Raw genomic sequence first — 25403 nt, forward strand, 5'->3', positions numbered from 1 at the left:
CCCAGCCATTATCAATATTCTTCCGAAGTTGGACTTATGAAGGGTCTCGGGGAGAAACATTGACTGTTTTACTCTTTTCCATAGATGCTTCCTGCTTTGCTGAGTTCCTCCAGCATTTTGGGTGTGTTGTTCTGAAGGAGATTAACTGGAATGGTGCAAATGTCAAGGGTTCTTAGTTTTGTTCTTACAGTTTCGTAAAGGAGGTTAATAAGGGAGATTTCATAGAGCGGCTCACAATTGTGATAGGTTTAATAGATAGTAAAGTGAAACTGCATCTGGTAGCATTAGAGTAAAGGGTAGATATTTGCAGAGTTAAGGGGAAGAAGAAAGGATTAGGAAGAATTTGTTCATCCAAAGATCTATTAGCTTTAATTCTATAAATATCCCTTAAATAAATCTGGTGAATTAAAACTCTGCATTTTGGCTTTTGATTTCTGGAGTAGTTTACCAACTATCAGGAAATAAGTGTAATTGCCAAGCAATTAAATCATAGTGTTATTGTGTGCCTCAATGGAAATGGGAATAACAAATCAGTTTTATGATGTGGATCACAATATTCATGCTGGTTCCTTGTCGGCATCCACTGGTGAGTTATGCATTCAACGCACTTGTCTTAGAACAGAGTAGGTTGAAGCCCAGCGCTGGGAACTCAGATCAGGCAAGTCCACTTTCAATTAAATCCCGTCAAGGTTATCAAGTTTATGATCACTGCTTAACTTCATTTCAACCCCAGTGTTCTATCAAATGTATTAACCTGGCCACTAATCTCAGCACTCTGACCTATCATAACCAATTGATCATTGCACCCAACTAACATCCTATCCCGTCAGGTACCTGAGGACGGGTACCTGACTCAGGTACCCGTCCATTCTATCCATGGTTTTTCTCCCACTCTCCTGTGATCTCCTGAGCCTAGAATGGACTTAGAACATTTGCTTTATAAGCCATATGCTGTTAGAATGCACATTGCATAAAATCTGTTCAGTAGTAAGTGAGGTCCTAGGTTCAAATGGTCAATTACCTGCCATCCAATGGCCACAAAGGGAATTTCCAAGTATTTGAGTTAATTTCAGATTGACCATTTTGTGTAGACAAGCAGGGACTAAAAAGGGCAATTGCTTCTTTCCTCAATCATCCTATTTAAATCAAGCTATGCATATTGTTATTAACTGTTTTTCCTTCCTCCTGGGAAATTCAGTGCGATGCGACCCTATCACTAGGCTACTGAAAGATACCTCTAAAAGTAGGATTTTGGGGTCACACAGCCTTGAAGAAGAAAACAGTAACTGTCTTTTTGAGAAAATTCAGTTTGCTAGTTCCAAGAGCCTGTAAATCAGCACCACCATGCATTACTGTTACTTTATTTATCGTTCCTATGAAAACTGGTCAGATTTACCGCACTGTGATGGAAGTTGCAGAGGAACAAAATTCCGGTTGCACAAGTGGACAAAGGCCGCTGCAAGGCTACAGCCGGCCTGAAGATCTGAGGACTCACACACATCGTTCAGGCACATGTCATAGAAAGGAGCTGGGTCTACCTGAAATGCACACAACTCTTATTGTCAAAATCTCTAAAAATAAAGTTTTGCAACCAAAGTGCACATCAAATGATCTGATGACTGCATTACATATGAACAATAACACAACTATATGAAATTTCAATTTATTGGCATACAGCATGGAACCTATCCCCCGGTGTCACCAATCAATCTTCCAATTTAATCCTAGCCCAATCACAGGACAATTTACAATGACCAATTAACCTACCAACTGGTACATCTTTGGAATGTGATCACGTTCATGGTCACGTGGAGAACATACAACTCCTTACAGGCAGCAATGGGAATCGAACCGGGGTTACTGGTACTGTAAAGCATTGTGCTACTGTGCCACCCTGCTAACTAAACTGAGTATTTATGTCATCAACACTGTACAGTGACTTACCACTTTGAAACAGTTTCTGAGAGGCGAGTAAGTGCCTTTGAATAAAGTTTTGCAGAAGTATTGAAGAGTACTGTCAAAGCACTGCTTAATCTTCTTGTCCCTAGCGTGACACACTGCATCAATCTATTAGAGATGGAATAACAAGATAGTTAGCATGATCCAACAGAAAGAAAAACTGCTGTTTATTTAGGAGAATATACCGCACTTTGTGCCTAATGGTCATTAGTTCAATAGTGATGCTTATGCTAGTCTGGTCTGGTCATCATGAACAGGAGAGAGTTGTTGATGGATTACAAACATACAATATTCATGAGAGTATGAACTGGATGAATGTTTTGCCAAAATTGTAGTGCTGCTTTGTACAAGATGACAGTACAAAAATGTGTTTATTAACACAGAAAGCTTTCTATAAATTCAGCAACTGAATATCATGCAGTGACAAATCCAATAAAACAAATTGAAAGTGGTGGAAGGTTCATCTCCACTAAGTACTGGTTTCATTGCTCACTCAACATTAAATGACATCTCTCAAGTACAAATGTATAGATGTCCAGTAGATCAAAGAGAATGATACTCCATGGTCTTTCATTCACAGATAAATCAAAAGTGGTTCTTAACGCATTAAATGAATATATTACCAGCATTGGTTCAATTACTACCCCTCAACATCAGGTTCTTGAATAGAAGGGGATAACTACACTCGTCTTTACTTCCCGCAACATCGAAATGTTCCCACAACCAATGATCTCACTTTCAAGGACTTTTTATCTCATTATTTATTGCTGTTTATTTGTATTTGCATTTGCACAGTTTGTTGTCTTCTGCACTCTGGTTGATCATTCATCGATCCGGTTACAGTTACTATCCCGTAGATTTGCTGAGAATGCCCACAGGAAAATGAACATCAGGGTTGTACATGGTGACATATATGTACTTTGATAGTAACGTTTACATTGAACTTTGAAAATAACATCTCAGGTAGTACTCCCGAGGAAATCTGCAGATGCTGGACATTCAAGCAACACACAGCAGCAGGTCAGGCAGCATCTGTAACAAGAAGCAATGTCAACGTTTCGGGCCTGGCCTGCTGCGTTCCACCAGCATTTTGTGTGTGTTGCTCAGATAGTACCCCATTGCTTTAAAACCAGTTGAACTTCAATTATCCCGGCACCCTCTTGAACATTATGATCCACGATTTCCAGCCCATCCCCAGACTGAACTTTAATTGATTAGATTTCACATAATAATTAGAACACTGTTCTATGGACATAACTGAAGTAAAAAGAGGATATGTTATGAACGGATACTTTGTTTTATATTTAAAATTAATAATCAGAATGATAAAAAACTTCCAGAGGAGAATTGGCTGGCAGACAACTAAACGACACTGGATCTTTTCCAGGTGGCACTTTCTACTGACTGATGCAATTCAATGCAAAGAGGAAATAAATATTATAACATAACATTACAATTTTATTCAGTAGGTTTAGTTTACTTTAGAAACTAAAGTATCTCAATGCAAACTGAAAAAATGAATACAGAAATCATAATCATTAAAATCTCAGATCAGAAATATATTTTTAATTGCAGTGGTTAATTTTCTTTTCAGTCAAATAGGTATCAGATTAATAAGTTAACCAGTTCAGAGATCCCAAGTTTGTCTGCTTGATTATCAAATCTATCTACAATGATCCCCAACAACAGATCCCCACCTTACCCATCACTTGGGCCAACAACCCTCTTGCCCATCATTTGGGCCTAACACCACCTCCACCTCTTACCCATCACTTGGGTCTAACACCACCCTCCACCTCTTACCCATCACTTGGGTCTAACACCATCCTCCACCTCTTACCCATCACTTGGGTCTAACACCACCCTCCACCTCTTACCCATCACTTGGGTCTAACACCATCCTCCACCTCTTACCCATCACTTGGGTCTAACACCATCCCCACCCTTTACCCATCACTTGGGCTTAACACCACCCCCACCCCTTACCCATCACTTGGGCCTAACACCACCTCCACTTCTTACCCATCACTTGGGTCTAAAACCATCCCCACTCCTTACCCATCACTTGGGCCTAACACCACCTCCACTTCTTATCCATCACTTGGGTCTAACACCATCCCCACCCTTTACCCATCACTTGGGCCTAACACCACCCCTCCCCCTTACCAATCACTTGCGCCCAACACCACTCTCCTGACCCATCACTGTGCCCAACACCACTCCTTCTAATTTCCAACTCTTCTACAGGTCTCTTTCCACCACAACGTTTCAAACTGAACCTTGTTTTCAACCACACTTGACTTCATTCATACGCTCTTCGAAGGGGTGGCGCAAGGCCCATCCTTGAATGCTTTCTGGAGGACTGAAATTCCCATCAGAAGCCCCTTACGCAGGAAATTGGTTTGGTTGCCATATCCCACCTTGCTCGTGTAGCTGTAAATGATTGACAATTTTCAGGCATCCGAGTTTTACAATGAGGATTACAGCACATGAAATGCACCTTGTCTAAGGTACGTTCAAGATCGTTCCTTGGCCTTGGTAGTGTCGCATGCTCCATTCAACATCGTATTAGAGATGACTTACATTGCCCTATCGTTTTGATATATAGAGCCACAGAGAAATATGGTATGGAAACAGGCTCTTTGGCCCAACTGGTGCATGCTGCCTCCCTGCTAGTCCCAGTTGCCCATGTTCTGTCCATAATCCTGTACACCCTCCCAGCCATGTACCTATCCAAATGCCTTTTAAATGTTGCAATTAAGCATGACTGAAAAGTGTATTAATCAGATCCCCAGTGATCTGCACTTCCTTTTGCATCTCATTATTTAACATTATCTGAGGCTATCATTCAAGACATGTCCTTTATCAGTTTTAAATCCAGAGAGAAAAGGTGTGCTGAGAATTTCTCTGAAATTAGTAAAATTTACCTTTCCGCAATGGTAGTGAAGTAATTTATATAGTGCACTAACCTACATTATTATTTTAATAAACAAAGAGAAATCTTCCTCTCCATTGTCCCTTGTCCTTTGATGAAGCAGTTACTCCCAAAGTTTCTTTTCCAGCATTACCTCCCTAAACCTCTCACCGTTCCTTTTTCTTACAGAATATTGGAACACTGAATACAAGACTTAAATAATTATTTGGATAAACAAATGAAAAAACAAGTTTTAGTCTTGCAGACATCCAGCACAGACCAGCTATAGGGAAAGCAACAACACTCTAGCGTTTGGGCTGAACGTTACGTAGCGCACGTGCGCAGGGTGGCCGTGCACTAACTAAGATGCCTAAATATTCACTGTATGCATATGACAACAACAAAAAAGTAGAGTGTAAAAAATTCTACTTAAAAATAAATCCAATACTAAATCTAACCCATGTTTTCAATTCTTCAATTGGAAAAAATGTTCATGATTGCAAAGTTGCCAAAGATAGTATGAAAGAATAATCTATAAAAGCTATAAATAAAACAATGAATAAATATATCACAACGGAATAGAGAGCCAAGGAAATGAGATTAAATATGTGACTGATCAGAGAGAGGGCAAACGGACAGCAAGCAAAAAGCTACTTTCTTGTATTTTTATGGCATCATGGTAGCGTGGTGGTTAGCGCGACACTATTACAGCTCGGGGCATTGGGGCTTGGAGTTCAATCCCAGCATCCTCTGTGTGTTCTCCCTGTGGAATGCAAGGGTTTTCTCCAGGGGTTCTGGTTTCCTCCCCCAGTCCAAAAGTGTACCGTAGAGATTCATTAGTTATTGTACATTGTCCCGTGATTCCGTGATTAGGTAAGAGTTAAATCAGGGTTGCCATGGTGCAGCCTGAAGGGCCTGAAGGGATGTATCTCTAAATAAATAAATAGATAGATAGATAGATAAATAAATAACTGAAATCTTAATATATCAAATAAGTAAGGAGAATTTTACATCTCCCCTTGATTCATGTCAAAGATGTTAGAAGCCCAGAAGCAACCTAGCATTTTATTCATTAATACAAAATCATTCTTGTGCCACTAAGTCATCATGGAATGCATCTGACTTTGAAATGAGACTTCTTGTAGATATCTTCAGGCACTGCTCCTTCTACGTGCCTGGGGTGGCCATGCAGTAACTGAGATACTCTTGGGCACATAGCATTTGTTGTCTTGCACCTGTTTGTTCTAAATATTCATAGAATGCATCCGACGACAAAAAAAACATTTAAAGTGTCACACAGTGTAAAATAATGGTTGGTCAGAACAATGGTTGGTCCTCACAGCTGTAAAAAAAGAGGGAATGTTGGTCAGGAACAAAATCATTCTTCGAGTCCACAAGGAGATTTGAGGTCTCATTGACTTTAACCTCCCTGTCTACAAAACCCTACAAACACCACTTTATATATGTGTCACGATTTTTCTTCTAATCCTGTGGGTGACCTTTTAGTCAATGATTTTCATCCCTCTCCCTGTTGCTGGTCAGCTGACTACTGGGATTCAACTGAAGTCAGGTAATTAATATCAGACTGACCTGCAAGGTCATCTCCCACTGTCAATGGGCATCACTGTGAGCTAACATTGGCCTAATGAATCTCAGCTTGTGGTGCAAACATCTCCACACATACACTGCGTGTGCAACTCGAGGGGGAGAGTAAAATGTCTGTGTGGTGAACTAGATATACCTGTCTGACTGCTCCTGTGGCTCCTCCCACAGACCCCTGTATAAAGGCGACTGTGGGCTGCTGCTCTCCCTCATTTTCCCCAGGATGTAGTGCTGTTTATTCTTCCAGTCAATAAAAGCCGATATCTCACTTCCTAAGTCTCAGCGTGAGTTATTGATGGTGCATCAGTCTGGAAGGCTGTTATTGTACGATGTGAGCCTATAGAAGCGGGGTGTGGAGGTTTTGCTGGCTGCTCACTGTGCAGAGCCAACTCTCTCCTAGGCATTATGGGGCCTGCAAAGAAAAGAGCCTTTAGAGGATTTTCACAGAGGCTGTGCAAGCCTCCAGATGGCTATGGATGAAGAGGAGTGTCCTGTGGGCCTGATCAACTCTGGCTGGGTCACCTGGGCAAGAGCATGTGATGTTGAAAGGCCAGATACACTCTATGACCCCAGGACACATCACTGATGAGGTGATATACATAAAATATATACTGGGCCATATATTATGATGCAAATAGAAAGCCAGATCCACCACAGTAAATCAAGTACTTTCAGTTGACGGATCAATCCAGTCTCTTCGAATCCTATTTCTTCTGGAAATGAAAAAAAAATGCTGATGCTGGAAATCTGAAATAAAAGTAGAAATTGCTGGAAACACTCAGTAAGTGAGGCAGTACTTACGAAATGAGAAACAGTGTTAATCTTGATTGCCTTCATCAGTTCTTTTCACAGATGCCATCTCATTAACTGGAGGTTTTCCAGTATTTTCATTTTTTTTCATCTTTCCTGGCAGCAGCTAATGCACTCAAAAGTTAGCCCTAAACTGAGTTATGTGAGGCTTACACAAACTTGGGCAGGAAAATTATTATATTAATATTGGGAAAATTTGATTGGAGTCATTGGTTTTTGCATTACCCATGTAGTCTGACACATTACTGAACAAATTTTGACTTAACAATAATCAGTATTTATCAGATCTGGATGCAATATACCTTTACATATTTTGTATTCATATTCCCTTACAACACAGGATGCCTATTGGCCCATCAATCTATGCTAGCTCTCAGAACAATTGTATCAGTCTCATCCCCCCACTTATTCTTGGTAACCTATTCTTACTTTTACATCCGTCAACACCTGCCATCTCATGTCCTACCACCTAGGTACAGTATTTTAAAGTAGCCAATCAACTTCTCAACCCATTGCATCTTTGGAATGTGGAAGAACCATGGAGTACCGAGGGAAATTCAGGCAAGCATTGTGAGAAGATACAAACTCGATATGTGTTCAGCATTGAACCTGTGACGCCGGAGAACTGAGGCAGCAGCTCTTTGAAAATACAAATCCAAGTCTATCCCATTGGTTAATATAACAAAATCAGCATTGGCTGTGCATATGCTGCATATCTATATTGCATTAAAGTTGCAATTTGTAACGAGAGAATCACAGTGATTATGAACCTCTCCTGGTGTGTTGGAATCAGTACTTTACCTGCCATTCTTCTGCAAACTCTTGCACATTCTCTGCTTGTGAGTGGTTGGGTAGAGTGAATTCATTTCCAGCTTCATTATCATTAGTTCCAAACAGACCAGCTGATATACCTGCAAACACAGGTAAACGCAAGTATAACAACTGTCAAGATATTACTTCCTACAGTTAGCAGTTTCATAATAAATGACAGGAGGGTTCAGATGATTAAAAACAACTACTATTAAAAAGAGAAACATTTATAACTGTACTGATTGTGGTCATTTAAGGAGACATAAAATTAAACTAAATTTGGTCTACTCCCCTGCCTAAACCCTGCTGGGGGATTTTCTTCTCTGATTTTCTGCACTTCATGACCAAAGTTTAACAATGAATTTTTGTGAGTGTGGAGCTCTCCTGGTACAAGTGACCCTCTGGAAACTTGCCCAAGTGAAGGCAAGTACCTTCAGAAGAACTTGCAAGAATGACAGAAAATCTAATTGAAACTTACAGAATTCTGTCAGCGCTAGACAAATGTATGTGAGGAAGAAATCTTTCACTTGTTGTGCTGAGATAAGGAGAAATGTGTTCACTCGGTGGGTGATTTATAAAGTTCTCCTCACCTCAGCCTTGTCACCTCCACTGAGCAATGGGAAATTTCTCCTTGTGAAACTCGTTACCATTACAGTTTGTCAAGACAGTCATTGAATATCCTTAAGAAGGATCAAATAGATTTCTGGATGTAAAATACATTGGTAGATACGAGGACAGAATGGGAGTATAAAACTGAGGTAGAAGTTCAATGATGAATACATTGAATGGCAGAACAGGTTTGTAGGGTTGGTTGGTCTACACCTGTGCCTAGTTTTAATGGTTTAACTTTATGGCCTACAATTTTATAATAAAACACCACAGAGAATGATACAAAATTAATATATCTGTTATGAACCAAGCATCTTTGGAATGTTTCAAAGCACTACTAAAATCCACAAGCTGTGAAGATGCCATTTGCTTTAGAATTGAGTGGGATCCAGGATCAGCGATGATGGAATGGTGGAGCAGACTCAATGGGCTGAATGGCCTAATTCTGCTCCTATATCTTATGGTAATACAATGCAGAAATCGCAGACAAAAGCACCCTACTAACAGTCAAAACTGTAAAATAACATTTTCTTGTTTACATTGAGTCTGACATCTACTTTGGGATTGCAGAGCTGTTGATTCCTTGAGCAATTTTCCTCATGAAAGGATTAGACAATAAGACCATCAGACTTGACCCATTGAGTATGCTCTGCCATTTTATCAGAGCTGACTACCCCATCAGCCCCAATCTCCTGCCTTCTCGCCATAACCCTTCATGCCCTGACTAATCAAGAAACTGTCAACCTCTGCCTTAAGTATACCCAGTGACTTGGCTTCCACAGCCGCCTGTGGCAACGAGTTCCACAGGTAGTGGTTTTGTACCTTTGCTTTCCTATTTCAATGTGCTACTAGTCGATATTAAATCAATCTAATCATGTGACTCAAATGTCAGAAAATCTCTGCTACATTTTAATGCAGAGGTTTACTTTGCACCACACATGCAGGGGGGGGGGGGAGGGAGAGAGAGGGAGGGGGGAGAGGGAGAGAGAGAGAGATTGGTTTGAATTTTCCATAGTGCAGTCAGAACAATTTTTCTGCACTCAAAGCCCTTCAAAAATTAAACTACTCAATTATAGTTTGGACATAGTAACAAATTGTATTCACATAGCACTCCAGTATGGCAAATGTCTTGAGGCAATTCACAGAAGTGTTATCAAAGAAAAATCCACAACAGGAAACATAAGGAAATATTTATCAATTGTCTTAAATAAACTCAGTTGCTTAGCTTCTACAACCTTTTGTGGCAGAGAATTCCACAGGTCCACCACTAGCTTAGACAAGCTTGTCTTCACCTTAGTCATAAATCTCCTGAACACAAAAGATTCTGCAATTGCTGGAAATCCAGAGGAAAACAACACAAGATGTTGGAGGAGCTCAGCAGGTCAGGCAGCACCGACGGGAATTAATAAACTGTTGATGTTTGAGGCTGAGATCTTTAGTCAGGACTGGAAAGGAAGACGGAAGATGTCAGAATAAGGAGGAGAGGGGAGACGAATGCAGACAAGTTAGAAGGTGATAGGTGAAGCCAGATGGGTAGGGGAGGGGGGATGAAGTAAGAAGCTGGGAGGTGATAGGTGGAAGGGCTAGAGAAGAAGGAATCAGATAGGAGAGGAGAGTAGACCATAGGAGAAAAGGAAGGAAGAGGAGCACCGGGGGAGGTGATAGGCAAGTGAGGAGGTAAGAGGCCAGAATGGGGAATTGAAGAGGGAAGGAACAGGGAAATAAATGAATAAATGACCAAAAATTGGAGAAATTGTTGCTCATGCCATCGGAGTGGAGTGTCTTTGCCTGAAATGTCGACTGTTCATTCATTTCCATAGATGCTGCCTGACCAGCACTTCCTGTGCGCTACCTTAAAACCCAAGTCTGCAATATTCGATTTAACCCTCCCAGCCACTGTCCTCGCATTCAGCCTGTCCGGCCCTGCCAGAACTTTGAAAGTTTCAATCAGATAAGCCATCCTTATATTGCATTAAGGCATTTGATTCAAAGCATGTCAAAGAATTATAAAGAACCACTTAAAAGAGAGGGGATGTGCTTTTAGGAGGGAGCTGCGCACCTTGAAGTCTTGTAAGTATGGCTAGCAAATAATTAAGTAATTAAGTATTGAAGGATACTTAATAACAACTATTGGAGCCGAGGAGCACATCAGATATGGGATGGAAATAGGTGCTGAAGAAATTTGCAAACAAGGGGGTGGCATGGTAGCGTAATGATTAGCACAGTGCTTTACAGTTATCAGCGACCAGGGTTCAATTCCTGCCGCTGTCTATAAGGAGTTTGTAGATTCTCCCCATGACTGCATGGGTTTCCACCCACAGTCCAAAGATGTACCGACCGGTCGGTTAATTGGTCATTATAGATTGGCCTGTGATTAGGCTAGGGGTAAATCAGGGGATTGCTGGGTGGCGTGACTTGAAGGGCCGCAAGGGCTTACTCCATGCTGTATGTCAATAAACAAATAAATAAATAAACAAACAATTTTAATACAGAGGGCTGAAATCCACTGCAGGCCAGAAATCTCATACATAATAGGTGAATGAGACTTGGTGTGAGCTGGTGTATTGGGAATGACTACGAACTAGAGGCCTGCATCAGGTAAAGAAGTAAGTGTAACCTTGCCATTTACATTAGAGTTAATACTTCAAAAAATGCATGTTATCAGGTATAAAAATAGACAATATTTACAAAAATAATTAGATTCTTGAATCGAAATGAATAATGGCATGATATTTACCAGCCTAAGAGCAAATCATCGACAGTTAGAAGGACAGTAAAATCTAAGTGTTATGAAATGCAATTGTAGCAAATATTTAAAAATATTGAACTAGATGGTAAAATTATTTAAATGTTATATTCAAATACAGTGTCTTTCAAACTAACCCAGCAGTGGAAGACATTATTTCTAAGTATATTGACGATTGTGTTTATAATCTTCTACCAAGACTAATAAAAACTTCAGCTCCATCAGTTTTCAGCATGATATAATCATTTGTAATGTGGTCAGCACAGTATGTTATGTTTTGTAAGTTCAAAACATTAAACTAATTCAAAGGAAGACACAGAATTTCGAAGTGCAGGTCTAACTTCGAGTTTACTTTAAGAGGTGTGCACATATCACATAGTAGCGTGATAATGAATTCAATTAACATTTATTTATATACAACCCTTAATTAATTATTTAAATAAACAAACATGCTTAATAACACAATGAATACACAGTTGCAAGAGAAGTTGGTGAACCCTTTGCAATTACCTGCTTTTCTGCATTAATTACTCATAAAATGTTGTCTGGTCTTCATCTAAGTCACAATAATAGACAAACACAATCTGCCTAAACTAATAACACACAAACAATTGTACTTTTCATGTCTTTATTGAACACATTGTTTAATCATTCGCAGTCCAGGCTGGAAAAAGTATGTGAACCCTTGTATTTAATACCTGGTAGAACCTCCTTTAGCACCAATAACCTCCACCAAACATTTCCTGCAGCCATGGATCAGACTTGCACCATGGCAAGTATGACTTTTAGACCATTCCTCCATACAAAACTGTTCCAGTTCATCAATATTCCTGGGATACCTTGCATGAATAGGCCTCTTCAGGTTCTTCCACAGCATCTCAATTGGGTTAAAGTCTGGACTCTGACTTGGCCATTTCGGAACACGAATTTTCTTCTTTTTAAACCATTCTGTTGTTGATTTACTCTTGTGTTTTGGACCGTTGTCTTGTTGCATCATCCAACTTCTATTAAGCTTCAGGTGATGGACCGCTATCCCGACATTCTCCTATAAAATGTCATGATACAATTTTGAATTCATTGTTCTCTCAACAATTGCAAGCTGACCAGGCCCTGAGGCAGCAAAAAAGCCCCAAACCATGATGCTCCTTCCACCATGCTTCACAGTTGAGATGAGCTGATGTGCAGTGCCTTTTACCCTCCAAACATTGTGGTGTACATTTCTGCCAAAAAGTCCAACTTCTGTCTCATCTGTCCACAGAATATTGTCCTGGAAGTGTTGTGGACCATCCAGGTGGTCTTTTGCAAATTTGAGATGTGCAGCAATGCTTACTTTGGAGAGCAAAGGTTTCCTTTGTGGTGTTCTTCCATGAACACCATTGTTGTTCAGTGTTTTTTCTTATAGTGGACACATGAACAGAGCCTTTAGCAAGTTCTAGAGATTTCTGTGGGTCTTTTGCTGTTACCCTTGGGTTCTTTATCACTTCCTTCAATATTGCACGTTGTGTTCTTGCGGTGATCTTTGTAGGACGCCCACTCCTAGGGAGAATAGTAGCACTACTGAATTTCCTCTATTTGTGGACAATTTCTCTTACTGTGTACTGATGAACACTTAGGTCTTTAGAAATCTTTTGTAGCCTTTTCCAGCTTCATGCATCTCTACAATTCTTCTTCAAAGGTACTCTGAAAGTTGTTTTGATCGAGGCATGGTGCACATGAATAGATCCTTCTTGAGAAAAACAGGCTGTCAGTAACCTAACTTTATGCGTCTTTTTTTATAGTGCTCCAATTAGCTTTGCAGAAGGCATTATCCCAGACTTTCTTGAACCTAGACTGTGATTGATTAAGTGGCGTACTCAGTATTGACGAGAAGTACAATTGTTTAGGCAGATTGTGTTTGTCTACTATTGTGACTTAGATGAAGATCACACTATATTTTATGAGTAATTAATGTAGAAAACCAGGTAATTATACTTTAACAAACTTTTTCTTGTATATATGCACACAAGATTACTCAAATATTATTGAATATTAAATATTAAGTGAACAACACAGTACACTGTGGTCTAAACACTAACCATGGTACCACCCAGGAAGAGTTAGACTGCAGAATTCATGGTGCATATCACAAGATACAGTAACTCCACTTTGATCTGATACTTTGACTTCATTTCGATCCCGTTTGACCATTACTCCATTCTTCACCAGAGGCAATTCACTGGCTTTGCAATTCTCTTCAACCTATGGAAAACAGTTTGTCTTATATCTTTAGTTTCTATTGCACTTCCTAATTGTTCCATTTCTATTTAATAAATGCAATTATCCAAAACCTTAAAAAAGCTCTAAAGAAGATAGCCAGCATATATAAAATGGTAAGGCAGATTGAAATTGAACCATCTACATTACTTGATCAGAAATGGACCACAATGTAATGATAAATATTGACAAAATAGAATAGAATTCACATTACTATTTGATTGTAAACCTACTGCACTGCTTTCCAAAACCCAATTACACATTGAAATAGCAAGAAGAAATATTTACCAAGTTCAAGGAAAGCTGAGGTTTAAGAAAAACAATGGGATTTTTTTGGTAACTTACATATTCTTTTTTGTTTAAAGAATGTATTTACAACAGTAAGGTTTCTTACAATTAGTCACTAGCATTCTCCTACAAAAGCAATACAAAGCAGACATTTCAAATTTGAAGTCAGCAGAAAATACTGGAAATAATCAGTATGTCAGGGATTCTCTATGGGCATAGGAGCGGAGTTAATGTGTCAGATAAATAATTATCAAGACCTTTCCCACAAAAGTTCATTATCCTGAAATGTTAGCAGAATAACAATTAGTAAAGAGTCCACATACAATCCTTTTGGTTAAAAACAGAATAAATTAACTATACAGGCACTGTAGAAAGAACAAATCCATTGATGGAATGGTGGAAAAGTGGAAGAAAGTACTAAAGATGGTGGAAATCCGAAATGAAAAGATTGTTTAACTACTCAGCAGGTCAAGCAGCATCCATACAGGGAGAAGCAGAGTTAACATTTCAGGTTAACGTCTCATTGTCAGTATGAATGAAAGGTCATTGATCTAAAACAATAACTCTGCTTCTCTCTCAAAAGAATGCTAGAGTCCACTCTAAATTAACCAATATATTTTAAGGTTAATGATTTGAGACATAAAGTGATTTCAATAGAACCACAAGCATTTTTGCAAAGATTTCAATTGAAATGATGCAACTTTGAATTGCGAGAATAATTCAGTGACATTCGAATCAGAATCAGAATCAGTTTTATTATCACTGGCATGTGATTTGAAATTTGTTAACTTAGCAGCAGTTCAATGCAATAATCTAACAGAGAGAGAGAAAAGAATAATAATAAATAAAATAAAACATAACTGAGTTACAGAGAAAGGTTGAATAGGTCAGGACTTTATTCCCTGCAGCATAGAAGGATGAGGGGAGAGTTGATAGAGGTATATAAGATTATGATGGGTATAGATAGACTGAATGCAAGAAGGCTTTTTCCACTGAGGCTAGGGGAGAGAAAAAAACAGAGGACATGGGTTAAGGGTGAAGGGGGAAAAGTTTAAAGGGAACATGGGGGGGGGGCTTCTTCACACAGAGAGTGGTGGGAGTGTGGAATGAGCTGCCAGATGAAGTGGTAAATGCGGGCTCACTTTTAACATTTAAGTAAAACTTGGACAGGTACATGGATGAGGGGTGTATGGAGGGATATGGGCCAGGTGCAGGTCAGTGGAACTAGGCAGAAAAATGGTTCGGCACAGCCAAGAAGGGCCAAAAGGCCTGTTTCTGTGCTATAATGTTTTATGGTTCTATGGTTCTATAATAATAAATAAACAAGTAAATCAATTACATATATTGAATAATTTTCTAAAAATGTGCAAAAACAGAAATACTGTATATTAAAATGTGAGGTAGTGTCCAAAGCTTCAATATCCATTCAGGAATCGGATGGCAGAGGGGAAGAAGCTGTTCCTGAATTGCTGAGTGTGTGCCTTCAGGCTTCTGTACCTCCTACCTGATGGTAACAGTGAAAAAAGGGCATGAAAGATGCCTGGTAATTTCTAGCCCAAATCTACTAGAAAGGGGGAAGTATTTGGGAGATTATTGAGAACCTCTTGTCCAGGCATTAGTAACACAAAGATACGCAACATAAATGGCAGTAGGACAACAACACCCACCACCCAGCCCCTCATTCTGTGGAAGCATCTGTCGTTCCTTCATCAGTTACTCCAGAAGCCAGAGGGCAAAAAACACAAATTTTAAATAACAATTGGTAAACAAAAGCAACTTTCTTTGATGTCAGCCTTGATATTTTAAATATCACTACCAAAGACAGCATTTGTCAATAATTACATCCTTTCAAGTTGTTTCTTATGAGGCAATTCTTCTTCCGAATAGAAGTTGCTATAATGGGGTGTGACAGGAATTTGTAAGCAAGTGCGTATTCACCTTTAGTCCTGGGTAAATATCAATTGTGGTCTGATTCATTTCCACATGAAGTGAGTTTTTGCCATCATTTTCATGGTTCAGTAACAGAGTGAATGTGTCCCTCTGGAAATCCTTAGCTAAAAGAAAGCTGCACTTGCTGGCAAAGTTATACATCTTCCCATCAAATGTCACATAATGTTTGTTTCTAATGAGCAGGGCTTGATCTACAAAACATTTGAAGAAAGAGTTTCAAGATGTTATACAGCAATGCTCTGAATGTTAACATTTAATTTTATTTTCTTTTGTTAAATTGAAATCAGATTTTGAATAACTCTTGCCAAGATTGGCTTGAAAACAATTGAAAACTGGATTTTGCTAGTTATGATTATCATTCTGCCCAATGTTATAAATGCTTCAGAATTATAAATTAGCTCATCTTATGACATATTGCTTACAGAAAACTGGATATCCATATCCTGTAACAGTGTGCCAGTTAGGAGATTATTTATGTATCACAAGAATAGTGTTAATGGAGAAGGCAAAATAATCAGTTAAACACATTATCCACATAGTACAGATAATAAAACCCCACCAGGTAATGTTCAAACAATCCACAGTTCTGATTATTCCCATATATCTAATTGAATTGTGGACTATTCCTAGAGTGAAAGAAATGTTCTGGTCAGTTGTCTTTGCTCCAGCTAAACTTATTCCCATTAAGTTCCTGTTGTAACTTCTAGACTATTTTTTTTTTGTATACCCACTTTATCTACTTGAAATACAGGGTTGCACAGTGGCCAAGACTGTAGAGTTACTGTCACACGGCTTTGGAAACTCCTATTCAATTGGGTGCAGTCTGTGTGGAGTTTGTAAGTTACTAGGCAAGATGGTAGATTAATTGGCCACTGGAAGCTTTCCATAGTGTGTAGGAAAGTGGTGGAATCTGGAGAGAATTGATAGGAATGTGAGGAGAATGGAAAAAGATGGGATTAGTGTAGGATTTGTATAAATGGCTGGATGATGGTTAGCATAGATCCAATGGCTGAAGGGCCTAATAGTCAGCACAGAATTAATGGGCTTAAGGGCCAGTTTCTGAGCTATATTTTACTACACCTCGATGAAATCTTAAAATTGTGACAAATTAGAGTCTGTCATCAGCGGTTTTCTTTTGGAGGTATTGATATTTTCTTTACCGAACGTCGCCAGGGGCAAGAAAATGTTGCATGTTTGGAACAGACCCATGCAAGGTCCAGCTCTGAAAGAAAAAGTAGTTTCTGTAAAGACTTCCCACAAGGGAGGCTGCCTGAAAGGTGAGAGCCCATAAGATATAGGGCAAGCTTGCAAATTGGGAAATTGGATCCTCAACTGTTCTGGATGCTGCTTGACCAACTGAGATACTCCAGGGTTCTGTTTCTGTCCTAGATTCAAGCATCTATAGTCTCTTTTGTCTCTATGGATGGTCCAGCCTTTATTTATTCCCCATTAAAAAGATTATCCTTAATCTGCTGTTTGTGAGAATTCTGTGATGTGGTTGGCTGTTCAGCCTGGTTAAGGTCATCACTGATGCCAAGAAAGGGGAAATCTGTGCCCCAAATGCCGTTATGTTCTTTGAGAACAGTGGTGGGCACTGGTGGGTGAATATGATACATTCAGAGCTAATGTATCAAAAATGACAGGTAGCCAATAGGAAGATGAACATCATTTCAGCCTGAGAAAGGCTTTGCATCTTCACTTACTTTTGTAACACCTCAAGCAATCTCAGCGGTTTCAATACTACTAATATAACTTAGTACACTAAATAGTACATTGTGTAATGTTTTCTTTTTGAAAGAGTTCGGCATATACATCAAACACACTTGTCTGATCCATCCTCTGGATTACTTCTTGCTCTTCTCTCCAGTGCCTCCAGGAAAACAGAAATTCATTTTAGTCTTCACACCCAACCTTGACAATGTTTATGGCTTGTCTTGTCCGGACACTGCAAACATTTCAGTGTAATGTCTAAATTTCAATTCACTTTCAGTTAACTTGTACAAAGGTTAAAAGCAGGCAGAATCTGCTGACAAATTCTTGAATTCCGCAAGTAGAAACCACACTCTCACTCCTCTCAAACAGTAGTCACGTGCCCACACCCTAATCTTGTACCCATGCCTCAGGCCTGTTGCTGTCATCCCACCTTTGAGCAATCACCATTGCATTGCATCCAGAAGTGGTATAACTGCTCCTCCCATTGCCAATGCTGAGATTTTAACATGGCTGCTAATTAAACTGAAAGCCTTTCCTTTTATTAAAAGGAGATTGGTGGAATGAATCCCACACTTCAAATAACCTAACTGTGTGGAAGCAAAATAGCAGCAAGCTTGGATCAAACACGACCTCAATCAGGCACTAACAGTGATCAATCCTTCTTTATTGAAATGGAAAACCATATTATATCATTAAGTTTGTTTCTCCTGCCTCAGAAATGATCAACCTTTCTCTAAGGAGCAGGAAGTATCCAGACTACTGTTTAGGCATAAATATTTGTGTCTCCCTTGCCCTTTCTTCTTTCTTCCATCTCTTCTCCTTTGCATTTCCATATTGTTTCTCTACTTCTTCAAATGTCTCCCTTCTCTCTATCTTCTTCCTTTCACCTTCTCCATCAGATATAGGGAAGTAATCCAGCTGCTGAATCAGATGCCAAAATCATCCTTTCCTGCACATGATCTGGACAAACAACCTTTATAATCCTGAGCTGGAGTCCCTTATCTGACCACAGAGAAGCATCTTCATTCAAAATCCTGAAGGTGCTGGAATCTGGAGCAACACAAAAAGTACTGGAGGAGCTCTGTGAGTCAGGCAGCATCTATGGGGGGAAATGGACAATCAACATTTCTGGTCAGGGCCCTTCATCTGGGACCTTTATGCAAAATTCATCTGGCCTGGGAAGGTCGGCCCACCATTGACGAGAGAAAGTCTGTAGCCTAACACCAGAGTTATCCACAGTGACAATTATAGATTTTATCCTTATTAGTTTTTATCTTGAGCTGTTCAGATTCATTACCACTACAACCTTCAGGGTTCTCATTTCTTTCATGGCCAGTTTCTTGTACTCCTGTAACTGGAAAATGTCTTATGTTTTTATTGTCGCATCTAGCTATCTTAATTTAAAATCCTATTTTCTCCTTTCACAGTCTTTCTGGATGCTCAAGCAAACAAACCCCTCTGACCTTTATCGGTACTTCCTTCGTACGACTTGCTTTTCCAATTATTTCAGACGGGAAAATGTCAAGGAGGATGGTGGAATTAATCAGGTTGAACATATTTTTCAGGTGAAATAAATATGATCATACATTAGAACTGAGCTTGCGACAAGGAAAAGCTGTAGCATTGAACTGGGATACATGGCGGTATGAACAGAGAGAACTAAAGCTGGGTTAAGACGGGTCATTAACGGGACACATAGGGACTTACAGCACAGTAACAAGTCCTTCAGCTCACTAATGTCATGCTTCACTCACTTACACTAATCCTTCATTAATCTTATATTTCATTATCTCCATATCCAACCGCTCCCGATTCTTTCACTTAACTACATACCAGCAACAACTTACAGTGGCCAATTAACCCTTCGGCTCACAAATGTTTAAGATGCATGAGGAATCCTAGGTACAACGTGCGAACTCCACACAGACAGCACCCAAGGATAGAACTGAAGCGTGCCCCTGCACTGTGAGGCAGTGGCTCCAGCAGCTGCATCATCTTGTTGTATGGCGTGAAACCCAGTGGAAAGGCTGGAGGCAGAGAGCACAAGGAACACGAGGTAAACCTGGGATCGGACATCAGGTAGAGAGGCTGCGAGGGGAGAGGGTGGAGAAAGGCTGGGGGGTGGGGTGGGGAGGAACATGTCAGGGATTAGAGGGATTGGGATGAGAGCTGGTTGTGGGAATCTGGAGGCCAGAGCATGAATGGAACGCTGGTGAGTCCAGAGGTGCTGGTAGTCTAACCAAGGGTTTGGGGTTTCTGATTAGGGGTTTAGTGGCGGCTGAATTAGAAGGTCTTGATCAGATATTGATTGCTGTTGGGTTAAAGTGAATTATCATGATATTGAGATGCATTTTGTCCTCTGGGGCTGCTGAAAAAGTGGGTAAGTGAGTATCTGGTTAATTAAGGTTGTCGTAGCCATTGGGGGAAGTAGGGTAGTGGGGATGAGCTCCCACTACATATTAAATGCTCCCAAATAGCCTCTGACAACCAAGTCTAGCTGCTGGCCTCACCTGTGGCTTAGCTACCTAGTTTGGCAGAACCATTTCTACTGAAAGAGAAGGGGCTAAGGTCCCTTAAAACCAGTCCCTCTGGGCAGATGGGGCACATCAACCGTGATTGGTAGCTCATCTAGGAGAGGGAAAAGTCTGATTTCAAACCTCTGCTGTCTCGCGGGTATACCCACTTACAGGGAAGGCTTACAGAGCAAACCCTAAGGAAAATTCCGGAGCTGGAGTCCTTAAGGCAGTCCTACGTAGAGTTTAACGTTGACTACCAACTCCTGGGACACCGTTGGTGCCAAGCTGTAGGGTCTCTGCCATTCCTTTGGATTCATCAGCTGCATGGAGAGGGGAGCCTGCTGCACGGGCAACAGCTCGCTCTCCAGATCGTAATGACGACAGCTAGGACATAACATCCGTGGTTGACAACAACCAACAGAGGGCCTCTCCAAGTACCTGAATTCCACATTCAACTACACTGACTTCACACCAGCATCACATGAATATTTTAAAAAAATCCATCTTTAAAGGAAAACAAATTCATAATTGTGGTGAACTTAAAAAAATTTCATGGAGCCACAAGAATCTGCAGACTCTGGAATCTGCTGTCAAAGAACAAATTATCGGAGGAACTCAATGGGCCATGCTGTGTCAGTAGACAGAAATGGGCAGTCAACATTTTGGGCTGACACTCTGAAATGTCAGCTGTCCATTTCCCTCTAAAGATTCTGCCTGACTTGCTGAGTTCCTCCAGCAGTTTATTACTTTCCAGAAGTTCTCAAGGTGGTTCCTACGGTAAGTCACTATTAAGTCAACTATCTTATGATTGTTTTATGTGTAGTAACTTACGCTCAAAAGGGGTGTCCATTATCCTGCGTTTAAGTTTGTAATATTCTGCAATTAGGTTGGTGTTGTACAGGCTCTTTAGTGTCTTTATTAACTTGGTTTCAACAAGGTAGCTGGTGATATTAGCCACATCAAACAAATGTGTTCCCAAGGGCCACAAAGGCACATTCACAACAACAGTGCAATCTCTGTAAAACAGATGCATTATACATGAGAGAGTGAAAGAGGACAAGTAAATGAGTTTACAACATTAAATTCATCTGCTACACATGATCACAAACCAATCCAAAACTGGGCTTCTCAAATGATACAATTATGGTTTGTCAATAGCAGTAATATTTTAAAAAATCTTGTCCTTATCTAACATTATTTCTATTATCCAAATGCTCCAAAATACTTCAGAACCCGTGATTTGTAAATTTAAGGTGTAATTAATGGATTGCAGGAAGAAAGCATTCAATTTCACACAGTGAAGGTCATAAACAGAAATGAGATTAATGACCAGATCAGTTGTGTTTAGGTCACAGAGTGACCATGTTGGCCACAACTCCAAAAAGAAAACTCATCTGCTTTACTTTAAATAACACCATGCTATCCCTGCATGTCAGCTTCAAGAAACCAGATGGGCTTAAACTGATATCCCTTCATGAGAAAAAACGACACGGTGCATCATTATTTCAAATGTAACTAATTATCAAGTCAGGGACCTGCTCCAACCTCTGGAATGGAACAGATGCTAGCCTGACACACTGCGGACAGTTGTACGTGCTCCTTGTGACTCCTTAGTTCTCTGGTTTCCTCCCACATTTCAAAGATGTGCTAGTGGGTTAGGCAGCATCTATGGAACAGAGTACAGTCGATGTTTCGGGCCAAGACCATCTAACAAGACCCTTCATGAGTCTTGACAAGGGGTCTCAGCCTGAAATGTCAACAGTTTACACTTTTTCGTAGTTGCTGCCTGGCCTGCTGTGTTCCTCCAGCATTCTGTGTGAGTTGCTTGGATTTCAGCATCTGCAGATTTTCTCTTGTTTGTGCTAGCAGGTTAATTGGTTACTGTAAGTTACTCCACTGTGTAAAGGAATGGCAAGAAGTATCAAAAGTATGATTGATGAGCATTTGTGAGAGACAGTCTTAGGAGAACAAGGAAATAGGATGCAAGGAAATAAGAAGAAAACTGGGAATAATGTGATTGCTCCCTTGGGAGCTGCCAAGGACCTAATCGGTCAAAAGACCTCCTTGTGTATCAACAAAAATAGAAGGTAAGATTGCCCAGAAATTCCAGGGCATCCAAAGGGATTTGTTTGCATATTACCAGGCATCACAGAGTTGACAGCATGAAAGCATGAAAGTATGCCACGGACCGGGTTTTGGAAGTCCATCACAGATCTGGTGAAGACTATTGCTAGGAAAATACGGGGTGCTGGGGCAGCAGTAATGCAGAGAATGAGTGTGTGTTTCTTGGGATAAGTCCCAGGAGCAACTTCGAAGGTTTGGTGAGGCTGGTGGAGGGGTGGGGTGATGAGGGGTATTGAGAGGACAGAAGGGGCTGAAAATACAGAGTAAAATTATGGGTTCCATGATTAGGAGTTTGATGAGTATTAGGAGCTTTGGGATATGCAATTCAGTGTGGGGTGGAGATTTGGGTGAAAATAGTTGTAAATACAGTGTTCTCCAGATTAAGGAAAATGAAGATAAAATTACAAATGCTGGAAATCTGAATCAAAAACTGAAAATGCTGGAAGTACTCAGCAAGTCAGGCAGCATCTGTGGAAAAATAAACAGTACACAGTACGGTTCTCTGACCCCTATTGAGTTCTGATGGAAGGCCACAGAACCAAAATGGTGACTATTTTTCCTTCTGTAGATGCTGCCTGATTCGCTGGATTTTTCCAGCACTTTCTGTTTTTGTTTCTCCAGGTTAAATTGCTTTCATTGGTGACACATAACAGTACCATGTGATATCACGTGAATGATACGATCTTGAAATTCAACAGAAATATAAATACGAAAAGGAGGCATTTAATTTCTTGCTACTTACTCTGAACTGTGTTTGTAGAAGTTTGCAAGTGGCTTTTGGATCCTGATTGTAGCTTTAGTGAGTTTTGCTTCTGCCCATTTCACTGTTTGATTTGTTGCCTGTTTGAACATGAAGAAAATTGTTAATCTCATGAGGAATGTCAGAGATGGGTGGACAATGGTAGAAATAGAAAGGAACAGTGCAGGCAAACGACTAAGGGCACTGAGTAACTTTATCTTATATTGGAGCTTGTTGAGCCCATACATTTTTATTTCATGAGTTACCGGTACTGTATTTATATTTTTGGTAAATTACTTTTACATCACAGGCCCCCTTTTCCTATCTCCCAGTTGTACTGGACGAACTTAGTGGGTCAGTCAGCAACTAAGGAAGGGAATGGATAATTGATGGTTTGGGTCAAGAACCTTCACCTGAACAAATGATTCAATCATGTATTATTTTTTCTAAACACAATTAACGTCATTTAAATCAGCACAATTATATGTTCAGCTATTCCCAAATCAAATCACATCAATTCATGGAATTTAAATGGGTATTTTATTATTTTATTCCTAGCAGAATTCATTTGATGATGTTCTGCATCAATGTTTAGATACTTGGACCAAGATATTCTGCACGGGCCATCCTGAGAATCATGTAATCGTCCCTACCAATATGGAAGGCAGGCAGGGAAATGGGCGAAGCCAATGAGCACACTTAATGTCTTATGAAGTGAAATTCTCTCAGATATGAGAGAAACAGTTTTCCTTCATGTTGGTTCATGTTGCTCCTTCAGCAAATGTAAAGTACTGCTGAAAGTCTACTGTTTACTCAAAGTTATTTTAACTTGCTTGCTTTCCGAAGGCTGCGGTGTCACATTTCTACATGACTGCTGCTATATTAATGTTTTAGTGGTCCTGAGAGATTTTCCTTCCACAAATGCAAAAATTTCAGTAATTTGCTGCAATCGTGGAATTTGTATAAATGCCTCTGGGGTAAGGCTCATGTTTCCCCGTAATCAGTTTCTTCAATGTTTGCTTTTATATGTCTTTGTAGCCCAAATGCAGAGCTTTGATTTAAGGTGATAATGTAAATGAAGCAAAATTGATGCAGTCTGCCAAATTATGCATTTCTCAAAAGAAGTGGAAATTGGGAAAGAGTACCTAACTAATTTTACTTTGCAACACTGACCGGGATTATTATACTAATCAAATAAGATGAACGAGCTGCGAACCAAAAAATTATCTTTATAAAAAATTTGGATGCAACACCAAATATTAGGGAAGCAACGTGTTCTCTGTCACTACACAACACTTTTTAAACTTACCAAGTCAAAAGCTTGCTTGGTAACATCAAGCACTTTTTGCAGTTTTTCCAACAGCCATGTATCCTGAACCACCGTGGGTACAAAAGACCGAATTTTCTCTAGATATTCTTCAGTTTTCTGTTTCCAATCATGGTCTAATTCCTTTAGCGTTACATCACGATAAGCCTCCTTTAGAGTAGCTATAGGCTCTGAAAGTCAAATTACCTCAGCTGTTAACATGTTTGCACAAAGATTATATTTGCTAGTAGACATTGACACCAATTCCAAGATAACTTCCTACTCTGCATCTATAATAAAACTTGTTATACTCTAATTATGCTTTCCCACCTTCAGAGGCCAAAAAGGCTAACTGAAGCTGTACGCCCCTGCTCAATTATTCCCTTTGCAATTGGTCTAAGTGGTAAAAAAAAGGACATTGGTGTTGTATTTAAATTTCTACAGTCACAGGAGGGCAGCTTCAGTGATTCCAGCTCAATGACTGCTGTTTCACACATTTTTTAGTGCAGTTTTGTAGTGACAATGATTGGGCTGTCAATAGGTGGAGAACTCAACTGTAAGTTTCTAGGAAGGCTCGGTGGAAGAATGTGCGTTCTTCGCAACGTAGAATGGGTGTTCTTTAGACCATTGAGTCTGTGCCAGCTCACAGAACAATCCCATTCCCCTACTCATTTTGCCTTCGAATTGTTTCCCCTACATTCCCATCAACTTCCCACCCCCACCAGATGTTACACCTCAGCCACACAGACTGAATTGCAGCAACAAATTAGCCCGCAAACACGCATATCACCAGGAAGTGGGAGGAAGGTGGATTACCCAGGGGAGGACCACACGGTTGTGGAGAGAGCATGAAGGCACCAAACATGTAGATGGCACAGAGTCTGGGGTTGAGACTGCGTTTCAGGAGCTGTGAAGCAACGGCTCCATTCTACTACGTCACTGTGCCTCCATAAATGAGGAGAAGAACTGAAGGACCTGCTTCCAAGCTGATATTACAGGAAGACTGAGTGAATGAGGCTAATTTTCCTGTTCTTGAGCTGAGGTTCAGTATGCAGATGACCATC

At 40.1% G+C, this 25403-nt stretch overlaps 1 protein-coding gene across 1 annotated transcript in view; it reads right to left on the reverse strand.

Moving 5' to 3' along the window:
- The window catches only part of LOC140735572 (uncharacterized), a 288689-nt gene that overhangs the window by 11022 nt on the left and 252264 nt on the right, over positions 1-25403 (reverse strand). The window contains exons 65-72 of the mRNA XM_073060773.1: positions 24343-24530; positions 23037-23134; positions 21002-21186; positions 15930-16132; positions 13526-13688; positions 8087-8196; positions 1945-2067; positions 1397-1538 (exon numbers count right to left, since the gene is read on the reverse strand). Of these exons, the coding sequence (XP_072916874.1) occupies positions 1397-1538; positions 1945-2067; positions 8087-8196; positions 13526-13688; positions 15930-16132; positions 21002-21186; positions 23037-23134; positions 24343-24530 (1212 nt within the window). The remainder of the gene's footprint in view (positions 1-1396; positions 1539-1944; positions 2068-8086; positions 8197-13525; positions 13689-15929; positions 16133-21001; positions 21187-23036; positions 23135-24342; positions 24531-25403) is intronic.

The sequence above is a fragment of the Hemitrygon akajei genome, chromosome 11 (genome assembly GCF_048418815.1).
Source record: "Hemitrygon akajei chromosome 11, sHemAka1.3, whole genome shotgun sequence".
Lineage (NCBI taxonomy): Eukaryota > Metazoa > Chordata > Chondrichthyes > Myliobatiformes > Dasyatidae > Hemitrygon > Hemitrygon akajei.